Raw genomic sequence first — 16,015 nt, 5'->3', positions numbered from 1 at the left:
GTTACGCAATAAAAATAGCACGTGATAAAAATATTCATGGAAGGTTATGGATACTTTAAAAATTAAAATCCTCTACTATAGTTAGTTACTCATTATTGTATTGATTATAATAAAGAACTAGTTACACAGTATTACATTAGACAAATTAGATATGTTGACGTTATAATAGTCTATATGTATATAATTTTTTTTCTCCCTAGGTCCGTCTGATTTAAAAAATCTCCCTTATCACTGAAGCTGAAGCTTATTGTGTTTGCTGCACATTGTTGTTTTTTACACCCAGTCTAGAATTTTTGTACTCCGTAGAAGTTTGTACAGGTATTTTTCTTGGTGTGTCCTAAATATACCAGGGTCTCCTCTTGGTTGCCCATATAGTTTTGTCTTTGCAGTCTATATATAGTGTATTTGAAGAATAAGCTGGAGTAAATTCTCAGAATACTAATCTTCGCACCTCGAAATACATAGGCGTGCACATCTTCTAACTAAAACGTAATCTTAAAAGAAAAGTTTGCGTTAAATTTATTTGGATATTTAGAACAAAGTAATTAATCCAATCCAATACTGGTTTAAAATAAAAAGATATACATAACAAGAATAAAAATTCTATTATCAGTTAATATAAAATAATAAAACACAATAAATTATACTGAAACGTAAAATACATACACAAAAACTGTAAGTTTTTATATATTGCTATTAATAAATAATAATATTCCTAATACTAATAATATTAGAAATAAGAATGAAAATTATATTAGCAATAAAGAATAAATAAAAATAAACAATGAAGTTGTCGGCAATTGGTTCAAATGTAAAATTAAGCTTCCTCATATTCTCTTTCAGACGAAGTGTTATCCGATCCAGGATGAATTATTATAGGTTCCATACTGCTATCTATTATATGATCAAGCTCCCACATATTTTTCTCAATATCCATAACGTGATTAATACATTTTTGCCAATGTTCAGTCGTTACTTCGGATATTGATTTATGAAAAAGAATAGTATTATTTAAAAGTTGTATTATTTCGAGCAACGTTACTTTTAACTTCGGCCCATACTAATTCAATCGGATTTAGCTCGCAATGATACGGTGGTAGGCGAAGTATTTCGATTCCTCGTTTTTTGGCTATTTCCTCAATGACATATTTTTTATAATTTTGTTTATTAATTTTAGCAAGCTCTAATAATTCTGCTTTTGTCATTGTATTGTCAAAGATTAAATTCTTAGAAGTTAACCACATTGCAATTTCATCTTTCCTCCATTGAGTAGTTGGTAAACGTTCAACTAATCTAGAGTGGTAACTTGCATTGTCCATCATAATAACTGAATTTTTAGGTATGAATTCAATCATCTGTTCTAAATATTCTTCAAACACGTCTCCGTTCATCTCTTCGTGATAATCACAGGTCTTTTTTGATTCAAACAAAAGTAAACCCTCCTTAAGAAATCCATTCATACTACCTATATGGGTAACAATTATTCATCGTCGACCTTTACCTGTTGGTTCCTTGAAACCAGGTGAATATCCTTCCAGAAATGCTTGTCGACATGTTTTTATAGTTTTGTCTTTCCAAACTCTCCCTACAGTATGCCCTTCATTAACCCACGTTTCATCTAAATAATAAATGTTCTTATTTTCTGTCCTCATTTTTTTTTATTTTTTTGAAGTAGTCTCGTCTCCAACACACAATTTCTTCGGAATCGATAAGCATTGACTGTCTGCCCACTTTTTTATACTTTAAGTTTAACTCATGAAAAACTTTCCAAAGTTTGTCTCTACTTATTGTGGGTAAATCGGGATCGTCGGTAATGGCTTGTAAAACTTTATCTAAAGTTGGTATTTGTTTGTTAAAAAAAATGAGTGGACCATTCTATAAATTGCATTTTTGAAAAATTCATCCACATTCACTTTCGACAACTTTGGTCTTCCTGGACTCGGTTTGGGTGGCGTTATACCAGCTGATTTTTCCTCTTTTAAAATGTTATATACAGTTGATTTTGAATATCCCATTACTTTAGACGAAATTTCAACTATACTATCAACAGTATTGGAAGGATTGTGTTGCTTAAAATAATTGTAGACGTTAAGGATAACACTCTTTTCGTTAAGTGATAAATGATTCAACTTTAATTTTTTAACTGGTGTATAATCACACGTTAATTCCATATTCTATAAACTCACTATTCACTCTTGCAAAAAACAACTGTGTCAGATCTCTTCACTCGCTTATAATCGACTAAACAAAAATTTTCTGATATTAATGAATGACTCTTTAAAGACCATTAACCATTTTATTAATCATTGGTTTTCCAAACAAAATCGAAATTTATACTATTTAAGATAGCGTTCACATTTATCAGAAACCATCTTTCGCTAATCGACTTTTTCTATCTAAACTATCAAAAGACCATTAACTAAATACCTATGTATTTTAAGAGTTTCTTTATTTCTTGTTATTTAATGGGTCATTATCATAACGACAAAAATAACCATAAATAACGTTACTAAAATAAACAGATTTATATAAATATAATATGCTTTGAAAATGGTTTAAATATCTAACAAACCGAAACAAATAATGTAATACCCTTAAAGTACGTCTATGACCAGCTGAAAAAACCCTAGCCTACACAGTTCTAACAATAGCAGGTATTTAAATTTTACGATAGTCCATGTGACATGAAAAAATTTCTATCTAAATAGTCAAACCCAACGTAAAATAAGCTAAAATATTGACGTTGTAAGAAAATCACACGTACTAAAATATGCTTAACAATTTAGTTTTTTTTTCTGAGAATTTACTCCAGCTTATTCTTCAAATATACTATAGTCTATATAATTTAAATCTACATTTGGTGATAACGGGAATTGTGATCAGAAAATACCTCAGTATCTGAGTACGCTTTTATTGCTGATGACTATTGCTTATATTGCTATACTTATCCAATGACGACTTTCATGTATAGAGGTATCTCTTAGACAGTCTATAAAAGGTATGTGTTACTTATGGTATGTTAGGTTATGATTTTGACAGAATTCTATGAGACGACCTTCTCCGTCATTACGACCACCAAAATCCGTATCATCATCATCCAGCCTCAAGAGTCCACTGCTGAACATAGGCCTCTTCCTCATGTTTCCAACCCCGTCTATCTTGCGCCGCTCTCATCCAGTTTTTATCGAGTCTTCTTAAATCGTCAGTCCATCTTGTAGGTGGTCGACCGACGCTTCTCTTGTCTTCCCTTGGCCTCCATTCCAATAACCTCTTTGTCCTAAAATCCGTATGGGTTTCTACCATTTACTTTAACTATTTTGTCTTAAAATCTCCCGTGATGGCCGTTATGTCTTTAGGTTTTGTGAGGTGTCATGTCTTTTCGAGATCAGTGTCAAGTAAAGCTTTCCACATTGTTTTTCCTTATCAGCAGTTGGTGCATAAATCCGCATTTTCCGCAGTTTCCCATGGGTTTGCATCAATTGCAACAATATAATTCTTTCGGATATCGGGATCAAGCCCGTGATAGATCTTTTCTGTTTCCCGAATAGTAGATTCTTCCTTTTCTTATATTAAATCATCCAGAGTTTATCCATCTTCTGCTGCTTATTCCCAGTATATCGATATTTAATCTGCATATCTCCTGTTGAATATTTCTTAATTTTCCAGGTTTGTACATATTTCTTAACTTTCATGTCTTAAGTTTGAGGTTTTTGTGTACGCTTATTACGCACATTTTTGCCTCCACAAAATAAAAAAAATAATAAATGCATTCATTTCGGCTTACGACCTTTTGAAGTCCCACTATCCTTATCTCTTTTTACTTGCTGAATCTTAGTCTTTGATTCTATGATTGATAAGTTTTTGCTTGTTATCGTCTTCAGCCATGATTTTCTTCCCATATCTGGCTGCCCTCATTTAGTTTGTCTGCAAGCTCGATGCAGTTAACGATGTTTGGAGCCATTGTGAGATTTGACTGCCTTGTAAGAACAAGTTTGAAATCATCTTCAGTTATTGGCTATCGATGGGAGCATCTCAAACAAAAAGTACTACCTCTAAAACGCAGCCCATATATCTCCAAACATACCGTAAAGATCATATTCTTGGCTTAGTTTGTCAAGAAAGTGCTGAAGAAAGTGAATTCGTAACTGTCCACTAAATATTTAAAAATTTACTATTAAAAATTATATTTTTTGGACAAAAGCAAACCATTTGCTGACGGGGAAACAAAAGCAGAACAGATTGAGATGGACAAAATTCAAACTTTACTGGTCAATACAAGATCGATCCAGACTAATTTTTAATGTAGAACTTTGTCGGCGATCATCGGAAAACAGTAATTCGTAGCAACTATGAAGCGTTTCATAAAGATTGTCTACAGAATTTTAAAATTTCTTCATGGAATTAGAATTTGGATATGTATGTCATCGTTACATTTAGGTTGCTTTCAATTTATTGTGGCATCAACTCCATAAAGTACCAAAAAATTACGCAAAGCAGTCTACAAATAGAAGCAAATCTAAAAATAAATGTTTTGGTTATCAGGACAAATGTTTTATCTTGGCCTTCCAACAGTCCCAATCTTAACGTTATAAAAAATATCTGGCATAAAATTAAACATATGTTGAGAAAGTTTGAGGAAGAAATAAAGAGGAAGCTCACTGAATATGAAGAAAATGAAGAGAGATCATTAGAAGACCATTGGAACCTAATTATTAGAACCACATTAATTGCAGGAAAATCGATGCCAGGAACTGACCAATGGTTTGATGAGAAGTGTAGGACAAGGAAACACACTTTAGAGCAAATAAAAAACGAAATGCATATCATTTTATCAAACAAATAAAATAAGGCTATAAACTAAAAACTAATCTGTGCATATATAGAAACGGCGAAAACAGCAACACTAAAGAAATTAAAGAAACTTGGAAAACATATTTTGAAAAACTGCTGACCGAAAACTCTCACAATGATGATGTAGAACACACAGAACATGAACTATTGGAAGAGGCAGAAAATTAAGAGAATGAGATAGCAAAACCGGCAACGATAGAAAAGGTTGAAAGGGCATTCAAATTGCGGAAAAATAACAAGGCCCCTGGAGGTGATGGAATACCCGTAGAATTGTTCAAGTTGGGAGGAAGGAAAATAACGAAAAGAATATATGAGATCATACACAGAATATGGACACAAGAGAAAATGCCAAAAGAGTGGAAATACGAGTATCATCTGCCCAATCCATAAAAAGGGCAACAAATTCCTGGGTCAAAACTATAGAAGAATCTCCTTGCTGTTTTGTGGGCATAAAATATTTACAGTATACTTATAAACTACAACCCCTGGCAGAGAAGACCATCGGAGAATATCAGACAAGGAAGATCAACCGTCGACCAACTATTCACGGTTAAGTAGGCCTTAAGCAAAGCCTGGGAACACGACATAGTATAGACATGTCTATAATATTTTCGTCGACTTTAATAAGATACGAATCTACAAGACCATAATCCGACCGATAGTGAGTTATAGATGTAAAACTTGCGTGTTGACTCAAAAATCTGTAAACCGCATAGACAACTTTGAAAGAAAGATACTGAGACGAATACTAGGTCCTATAAATGAGAACATGTCCGCTTACAGCGTCTACAATGGACAGACCATATATTTAGGATGGAAGAAAACAGGCTGCCAAAAAAACTGCTGAATGCAAGAATGTAGGAGAAGAGTATTGAAAGACCGAGAAAGCGATGGGAGCATGATGTGGATGAGGACGCCAGAATTCTGTTTGGCAGTTGAGGTGGAGGAAAATCGTGGAGAATGACTACAGACCGTAACGAATGGAGAGGTGTACTAAGGAAGCTTAGGGCTCGAATTGGGCTGTAGAACCATAGGATGGATGGATATTAAAAAAACCCCACAGCGTTTTAGCTGGAACTTTGGAATGGATTTTCTCCAGAAACATGGCAATCCTTAGTTGAATCCTTGTCCAAACGAATCAAATCAGTCATTATAGTTAAGGGTACCTAATGAACCTGTCGGTCAGATAGCCAATCAGGCCCGGCGGCCGAATCGCATTCACTTAATTGTGAATCATCTAGCGGATTATGGTTTAGGTCCTGGTTAGACAACAAAAAAACTAACGTAGTAGTTAAAATTCTAAATGAATCTGCTATTTAGACTTGAATATAATGGTGTAACGAATCGACCTATGGATGAGCAGTACGGCAAGAGATAAGAGCTTACGTCTCGTATGGAAGATACTCTTCTATAGATCACTAACAGAAGAGCGCGTACGCTAAAAATATCAGAATATAGATAGAAAGATATTACACTTTTATTACATTTTAATAATTTTACATTTGTCCCATTATTTGTTATGTAAGGTTATACATGTTTTGAAGTGTTTTCGACTTAGAATAAAAAATGTGCTTCTTGTATTTTTGATTCAGCTTAAATTCTTATCAATTAAACAATGAAATAAAACACCGACATTGTAATACTTTGGGTCCCATCGCGTGTAGGTATTCCAGGAAACGAAGAAGCAGATTCCTGTGCCTTGTAGAGATGCAGCAAACAACGAAAAGTCAACACTAGTAAGTGAAATGGTTGCTAGTGATATTAAAACAGTAATTAAATCCAAAATCCAGTGTAAGTGGCAAAGTGAATGGGATAACTATAAATTTTTCCTGTTTAGCCAGTCCCCTTCCTGTAGGTTTCTTCTACTCATTGCTTCGTCCACCTCATCTCTGAAAGATCTTCGGGGTCTGCCTCTCTTTCTTCTTCCTATCGGGCTCCACTCTGTTATTCTATTTATCCACCGATTTTGATCTGCTCTTCTGACATGTCCGTACCAGGTTAACCTCTTCTGTTCGATGTAGTCTATTATGTCGGAGTTCATTCCCATTCTCCTCTTAATCTCCATGTTATTTATTCTATCTCTTCTTGTTACTCTGCAGCTTCTCCTTAGGAATTCCATCTCTGTTGCTCTTATTTTGTTTTTGGTTTTCTTATTTATTGTCCAATTTTCACACCCATAAGTCAGGATACTTCTTGTCATGGTATTATATATTTTTTTCTTTGTCTTCATGCTGATGTTCTTATCCCATAGTACCGGGTTCAATTTTCGTATGCAGTCTCTTGTTTGTCCTAGTCTATTTTTTATATCTTCCTCCGTTGTTCCTTTGTTTGATATTATGAAACCTAAATACTTATACTTGTCTGTTCCTTTGATTTGTTTACCTTCGTCTATTTCCAGCTGTTTTATTTCTGTATTCTCCGTTGTTAGGTATTCAGTTTTCTTTAGGTTTATTTCCATCCCATTCTTTGTATATTCCTGCTCCAGTTTTCTCATCATAAAACTGAGGTCGTCCTCGTCTTGTGCGATCACTATTTGGTCGTCGGCAAAACTTAGCGTATATAGATATTCGTTCCTTACTGGTATACCCATTCCTTCGCACTTTCTTTTCCATGGTTTCAGGGTTTTTTCCAGGAATATTTTGAACAGGGTGGGGGATGTGGAGCAACCCTGTAGTAGTCCCTTTGTCGTCTTAAATGGAGTCTTAAAGCCCGTTTTGATAGCTACTTCGTTATTCTTGTAGAGTGCTTTTACCGCGTTTATTAATCTTCGTGGAACTTCGATGTCTTCCATTGCTTCCCATAGCTTGGTTCTAGGTATTGAGTCATATGCCTTCTTAAGATCAACAAAAGCCAGATGGACGGATCTACTTTTGACCATTCTTTTTTCTATTAGTTGTTCGACCGTGTAAATGTGATCTAAGCATGCTTTCCCCGCTGTGAAACCTGCCTGGGATAACTCCCAATCGAAATTAAAACAAATTAAACCATCTATAAAAACGTGGAAGAAGCAAAAAACAAGTAGGGTCAACCAGGTTAGTATTGATCGATTACGTTTAGGTCATACACGAACAACACATGCATATTTATTTGACGGAAAGAATCAACCGGTATGTGATAGATGTAAGACAAAATGTAAAACACTTATTCCTCCTCTATCTTTTCTCCTTCGTAAAGATGTTGTGGCATCATGTAACTTGTTTGACTATTTCTGTCCACTTATCTCTCTCCTGTGCGTGTTGGTTTGCTTCGGAGAATGAGTAACTAGTCATCTGCTTTATTTGATCCGACCATCGTATTGGATATCTTCCTCTGGATCTTTTGCACGCTACGTTACCTTCAACTATCATTCGCTCCATGCCTTCTCTTCTTCTAGTTATATGTGCAAAATATCTCAGTATATTTTGGTTGATAGTTGTGATGAGTCTAGTTTTTATGTTAAGTTCTGCTAGAATTGAGTTATTTGTGCGATGGGCGGTCCATGGTATGCGCAACATTCTACGGTAGACCCCATTTCAAATGCCATTATATGCTTTGAATCGGCTTTTTATATTGTCCAAGTTTCTGAACCATAGGTGGCGATAGGAAATATCAATGCTTAAACAAGGCGTAATTTTGTGTTGTTTGTGATGTCAGTGTTCTTCCAATTTTTTGTGAGTTTGGCTGTTGCCGATCTGGCCATTGTGATGGCCAGATCGGCAAAATACTTGTTAAACTGCAAAATTTATGAAAGAAAAATCCAAAAATAATCTTTCCGACGATCTAAAAACATTAGACGAAACCTATAACATAAACAATATTGTAAATTTCCTTAAAGAAACTCATCTTTTTCATCTATTATAAATAAATTAATGTAACACGTCGCTAATAACCTTAGCATTTGATGCGACTGGTATTAAATAATACAAAAAAACAATGAAATAGTATATATTATATCTAAACGAACAGCAGTTGAAATAAGACAAATATCCCTAAAAATTAGTTTTTCCGAATAGATAGTTGTTAGGACTCATATTAGATAATATATCCAATTATTTTGATCTTTTAATATCATCCTTTCGTAATGGTATGATGCATTTGGCTTACAGTGAAACGTACACAATACAATAGCCTTTGATGTTTTTCACAAAACAACCCGGAGGCATTTTTTCCGCTTGTGTACTTTTCAATCGATGCACATTACTGATTCTATCGATCCAAGAAATACGACACATTCTGCGAAATGTCCATATTTCAAAAGCTTCGATGGCTTTTATTAGTCCTTTATATATCGTCCACGTATCCGCTCCATACTGCAATAACGAGAATATACAACATCAGACCGACCGGATCGTATTTTGATGTATATTGCATCGAAGTATAGGGTCGTTTTCATATTTATAAATGCTGTAGTCATCGAGGTATTTCAATGCGAGCTTTGATTCTCGGAGACAGTTAAAACATGGGTAGGAAGAGAAAATTGTCAATTGGTATTTACCTTTGTATGATTATTTCGAATAGCTTTTTTGACTCTTTAAACTCTCAATTATTAGGAATTTAGCTTCGGTATAACCAAAGCAATGTAGAATATTTTGAACACAAAATAAAATTCGTAAGCATCGATCTTCCATTACAATATTCAGTGGGAAATTAGTCCAGTGAAGTATGTAGTTGAATAATTTTTACTTATTAAAAAATGTTTCCTTTTTGTGCGAATAACAAGCTACTAATAGACCATAATCTATCGAAAATAAAAGATCAGGATGGACTATGAAATGAAGAGTCCAAATAACAATCGATCTAACTTTCAAAGCTTTAAAAAATGAGATTGTAGCACCATATTGTATTTTACACTATTAGTGAATATATGCAATAACAAGTCATCCCACAGATTTATCGTTATTTCACAAAATTTTATTATAGACAATTGAAGATTATGGCAGTCAAAAATTGACTGCCATTTGATGAAACATCGTCAATTTGCTTTATAAATTAAAAGAAAATTAAGTCCTTCCTTAGTGTGCCTCTGATTCTTCATAAGGGAGGCGTTCAAGCATTACGGAAAGCAATTTATAGGGGTTTGAATAACGGATTACGTAACTTTGTTTTTTTTACTTAAATAAAATAACTAGGAAATTAAAATCTCCCAAGTTGGCAATTTTCATTTATGTTTTAAGTACTGTGAATCCCGCGATTGTATTATATAAAAAATATTTTGATGTTATTCTTTTTGTTTCTATTTCATGAGGAATTCCTTGACTGTATTGTACCCCCTTTATTTTATTTTCGTTGTCAGTACTCGTTAGAGTTTTAAATACGTAATACAGAGAAACACATTGCTGTAGTCAGTATTAAAGTGAATTCATACTGTAATGTTATCAAAAGAGGGATAGCTGTTCTTAGCCCATAAAATTGGCTCTTGACGGTTTCGGTAAGGAAGAAGCTGTTGGCTATTTGCATTCAAACTCTTGATGATGACAGAATTGAACACCGTGAAGCCAGTGATCATCATCTTTGTAGATGATGATCATCCGCGTTATCGAAAAATTCAATGGCAAAAGAACTTTGCCATACAACGTTTTAAAATGTACATCCTGGACGCCCTCCTAACAGCGACTAATGCTGAGCGCATACAACTGAGTTAAGCGACAAATGACACCTCTCCGCAATACGCGTCATATTGCCACATGAACATTTTGGCTATGATCTCGACAAGAGATGAATTATTATTGATGAAAATTTGGAGGAACGTAATGGTGAGACCATTACGTTCCTGGAGAGACTTCCTAAAGTTTGGAGGAAAATGAAAATTGAAAACTACAATTTTTCAGAAGAACCGAATCTGCCTCAATCCCTCAAGCCAAGTCAAAGGGATGAGGGTCAAAAATCTTCAAAAATTGCGTTACGTAATACTTGAAGGCTCCCTAACATATAAATATAAAACTTTTATATAACACTATGTGAAATAAATTGCATTATTTTAAACAATCGGTCTCGAAGACAACATTGTCAACGGCGTAAGGGTACAGAAGGCAACGGGGAAACCACTGTATTAACGATCCTCTGGATTCACTAGTAAAATCACATGGTAATAGTATTACAATGAAATAACCTTACCAATGGAACGCGGAAACCAAGATTGGACAGGGGAGGAAATTCAGATAGACCCCGGTGCCTCCCAATTCGTCATATGCAAAACTCCCGCAACAGAAAAATAAAAATGACCATTAACCAAGAATTAAAGATCAGTAAATGGAATTTTAGAAGTCTATGTCAAGCTGGAAAAATTAATAATATAAAAAGAGAAATGATTAGGCTATACATCGACATAAGAGGGATCAGTAAAATGAGATGGCATGGTTCAGGACAACTTCAAAAAGAAAACTGTAAAGTATTTTATTCCGGAATTAATAACAAACTAAATAAGCATGGAGTTGGTATGATAATCATACGGTCAATCAAAAAATCAGCAAATATGTAACAAATTTTTCACTTATATCATAAAAAATCATGACAATACAATTGAACTCAAATCAAATAAAAATTGACATGTTTCAGATATACGCTCGATAACAGATGCAAGCGTCAAAGAAATTGAAATTTTCTACGAATTATTATCACCGATTATCATAATTTAAACATGAGGACATTAACATAGTTAGGGAAGATTTCAACCCAAAGATTGACAGAGAAAAACAAGAGGAATTATTCTGTGATTCAAGATAAGAAATGAAAGAAGTGAACGTATGAGCAATATTATCGAAAAAAAAAACAACTGGATGTACTTAACTGATCTGGTAAGTTATTTTTATACAGCTATAAATATTTTATAACAGAAACAGAGGACATCTATTGGTCCTAAAAATCAACACCACAAAAACGAAGATATTAGTAGAACAGAGAACTAGATAAGATAACAATATGTAATAAAGAAAATGTGCAAAAGATTGAACGTCATTGTTTATCCATAAACAATCTATTTATAAACAATTTAATACCACTATTTGAGATTGAGGGCAAACGCGGACCAGGATGAAGACAGTGCTCCTGACTTAAAAATATACGAGATTGGACAGGCTTGGGTTCTTACTGAGAAAGACACAAAACAGAGAATAATTTGCCAAAATAGTTGCTGATCTTCGATAGGAGCAGGTACTCGAAGAAGACTATTACAACTGACAATGAAGGAGCTGAAGATTCAGACAGTTCAATATTAGACTCACATCAAGACAAATATAGTGAATATGAACATGACACCGATACTGACACTGAAAGTGGAGGAAATGAAGAAACTGATAACCAATGTAGCTGATGCTGACGACGAAAGGCATATTATGCAAAATGTTTTCTGGCCTACTTTATCTTGCTGATACTCAAGAGCTGCGAGGTAGCTTTTGCAGATGTATTGGAGTAATGTCAGAATGGGTTCGAAGATAAGTACTTGTACCAGCTATGTCACAAAGGAGAATTCAATTTCTTAAGAGCCATTGGATTTGATGATACAACCACACGAGCAGCAAGGCATATTGGGTCCCATAAGAGCAATTTTTGATATATTTAACAAGCGTTATTTACAAGGAGGATACATTAGATTACTTATAGATACTGCTATATTAGACACTTATATATTAGATACTGCTAGTCAGAACTCAGTGGCCACCTGAAGATACAAACATGAGCTAGTATCTAGATTCAGCTACATCAGCAACCGACCACTACATTCTGCAATCCTGTTTAACTATTTGAAGACAACATAAGAAGCCATGAGTACCACTTTATATTTTGTAAAGCAAGACAAGATTTGTTTTGTTTATTTTAATTTAATATTAAAATTTCAATTTTTATGTTTTTCTATGTATAATAAATATGATTAGTTAATATCTTCCTTAGTTCTTAGTTTATGTGTCCTGGCCAAACCCATTTTTCAGATTTACTTCTAAGATAAGGTGTTCTCACACCTCATAGACTGAGCTAAACTAGGCCTAACAATTGGCTCCTAAAGAAAGCTGTTAGTTTTATTGTTCTACATTGGCTCCCAACTTTTGGGGGTAGTTGTATTGTTACCCATTGGCATCCACTGTTACTAATGGGTCATTAAATGGTTACAATTACTTCCTACACAAAATATTGTCGACGAAATGAGTTTATCATATTATATTGTTACTAAAAATAATCGAAGATGGAATTTATTTTATGAAATGCTAAATGTTGTCACTATCAACGCATTTATCATTTCCAAACTAACAATGCGTCTACATTCTAGAGTAGAAGAGTATTTTTAAATAAATTGGGATCAAAATTGGTACAAGAGAACATTTCAAAATACACCACCAAATATAATAGGATATTGTAAATATTGTAGAAAATGACAAACCTGATATTTTTGCAAATTTTGCATTTTATTTTTCTTTATAAGGAAATTCGAAACATCAAAAATGTCCCAATTTTAACGTGGTGTGCTCATTTTGCTGCTTGAACAGTATTACTAAATATAAAAGCATAATATATCAACATCACATCTTTGTATTTCCAATTAAGATCTTCTACTCTCATAATAAGGGGCTTTAAGGGGCTTCTAATATTTTATTCGACTTTTAATTGTATATCATATTTGCCACATTTGCTTTAATAGCGTAGGCGCAAATTTTCGGGCCAATGCTTTTTAAATGCATTCATTTTTCTTGAATCCTGAGAAAACTAATAAGTATTTTTGAAAAATTTAAACGCAGAATGAAAGAAACATTATTACTGAGGGCCAAAAGTCCCTGAAAACTTTTATAATGTTTATTTTAATAAGTTACAGGGGTGAAAAAAAAAGAGAAAATTTAGTGTGATTTTTAATTTCAAATATTTCATTCAAAAAAACTTTTTGTTTATTCTAAGGGACTTTCGGCCCTCGGTAATAATGTAATCTTTCATTCTGCATTTAAATTTTTCAAAAATATTTGTTAGTTTTCTCAGGATTCGAAAAAAATGAATGCATTTAAAAAGCATTCGCCCAAAATTTTGCGCCTACGCTCTTAAGTGAAAACTTGATTTATTTGTAGACCAAAACAGCTCTTAAGCAACAGTTTTGTGATAATATTTTCTATAATAAAATTGAATAACAATTCTTGATGACGTTTTGGTAAGATCTTAGCTTTCCATTCTCAAGATCTCAAGTCAGATTAGTTTTGCATCTTGTCAATGCTTGAAGGGGACTAATTGGTGCATTAGGTAGTATTAAGTACATTACATCTCATTCATGTTTATTATGTTAGTGAACATAACCAAAACATAATTTACACTGTTTTTGATTACAGTTTCTTAAAAATGTGGGTATTACATATTGATCATACAATATTAAATGCATACTTTTACTAATAATAACATTTAGTATAAGACTGGTTATTATTGATGTATTTAAATTCTGGTGTAACACACTTCTTTTTCAATACAGGTTTAATATTTCTTGGTTTCTTGGAGAAATACTCCACACTATAGTTAATTAAAATACTTGCTTTAATAAATACTTAAAAAAGAGTTTAAAAATGTTAACTACTGTTGAAACATGCATTTTTTATTGCAGTTGAGTTAGTAAGTGTTCTAGAATATTGAAATCATTGTTTACATACTTTATATCATGTCATATCTACAGCTTTTGCTTGTTAAATAATGTCATGGTAACTGCTTCAAATTAACATCCTGTATTTTTGATTCATTGTAGACCTATTATTTATAATTTGTGCCTTTTCTACCCAATACTTAAATTATTAATTCTATTCTAGTTTGATTTATTTATTACTGTGCTTAATTTGTGACATATACTATCACCATATTACATTATCATTCAATAAAAACAAACTGAAAACTATGATAACATTGCGTATTCGTTTTAACCTCAATACTTATGTTTGTGATAAACATTGTGTAATAGTAATAGCCACTCCCAATTTTCTTACTATATAATTGTAAATTTTTCACGTGTAAGTTGAGATGTAGGTACTCATCTTGGCAAAACATTATTTACATAAATAAAAAAATATATTTGATAATAAGTACATATGAGTCTGCGCTGATTTGTGGAATTATCGACCGTCAAGGATATTGCAATTATAGTTTTTACGGTTGTATTAAAAGGTTATATTTACCTGAGATTACTAGTGCTTCGTTGGGACCACAGGTAACGAATCCCCACGTCATTGTACGTGAAATTTAATTAATAACCAAATAAACACTAAAACACTACAAAACACACAGACATACAACCATAAACACCCAAAAAACAAGAAGGCGGCGACGGAATTCTGTGCTTGTAAATTCTGTACCGATTATCGCATGCGCGTTACGCAATAAGGTCTTCATTGATTGATATGTGAGTCAGAGCCGTAGCAGGAAGATGATAAAGAGGGTGTTTAATAAGACGTCACAAACTTTGTTTAAAAACAGTTATTGAACAGAACAGAGTTAAAAAATTAAAATACCTAATTAATTTAAATATTATGTTCATGTGGGGTTAAAGGCGGGTTGATACGATCCAAGAATGCTTGGATTCCAAATTGGACCAAGTGGACTTGTACAAGTAGTGTACTTGTACCAAGATGGTTGCCACGCTTAAATAAATTGGATGTCAAATAACCATTGTAAAGATAGCGGAACTGATTGTGGAAGGTGGTTGCTGATATGTTGATACGTGAACTTGAAATCCAGAAAAAAGGAATAAAAAAGAAAAAATACATCTAGCATTCTTATTTTTATATTCCTTTATCCGTACATTCCACAATTCTTCTTCAGCTTCGTATAAATCCATGAATCTAACACTCTCCCTTTCAGACCATTTTCTTTTCGTGTTTACTTCTCGTTTTCAATTTTCGACACCGACGCCATTTTAATTTTACAATACCACACTACTTGGATCCAAGGAAGTTGGCCATCGTCCTACTTAACTTGGATAGAACCTGTTAATACAAGTGTACTTGGATAAACAGGTGACACGATCAAAGTAGCTTCCAAGTGTTGCGCGCGCAACGTCCAAGCAGACTTTAACCAAGTACACTTGGATAGTGTCAACCCGCCTTAAGCAGCAATTAATTGTAATGCTTAATTAATATTTCTTATTTTTCATTCCTTATAAAATATATCACCATCGTGAAGTTAAAACTACAGCCCAAGAATCCTAAATTTAAAGTATATGGCAATTAGACAATTA

At 33.4% G+C, this 16,015-nt stretch overlaps 1 protein-coding gene across 2 annotated transcripts in view; it reads right to left on the bottom strand.

Annotated features, from left to right (window-relative positions):
- Positions 1 to 15,139, bottom strand: part of Flo1 (flotillin-1) — a 76,869-nt gene extending 61,730 nt beyond the window's left edge. The window contains exon 1 of one of the 2 annotated variants that reach the window (XM_072527019.1): positions 14,958 to 15,139. In XM_072527019.1, coding sequence (XP_072383120.1) covers positions 14,958 to 15,009 — 52 coding nt within the window. In that variant the 5' untranslated portion in view covers positions 15,010 to 15,139. The remainder of the gene's footprint in view (positions 1 to 14,957) is intronic. The other variant, XM_072527020.1, reaches the window with a different exon arrangement.
- Between the last annotated feature and the right edge of the window lie 876 nt (positions 15,140 to 16,015).

This window comes from Diabrotica undecimpunctata, chromosome 3 (assembly GCF_040954645.1).
Source record: "Diabrotica undecimpunctata isolate CICGRU chromosome 3, icDiaUnde3, whole genome shotgun sequence".
NCBI classification, from domain to species: domain Eukaryota; kingdom Metazoa; phylum Arthropoda; class Insecta; order Coleoptera; family Chrysomelidae; genus Diabrotica; species Diabrotica undecimpunctata.
The sequence above is the reverse complement of the archived record's forward strand: the minus strand, read 5'-3'. Positions and strand labels throughout refer to the sequence as shown.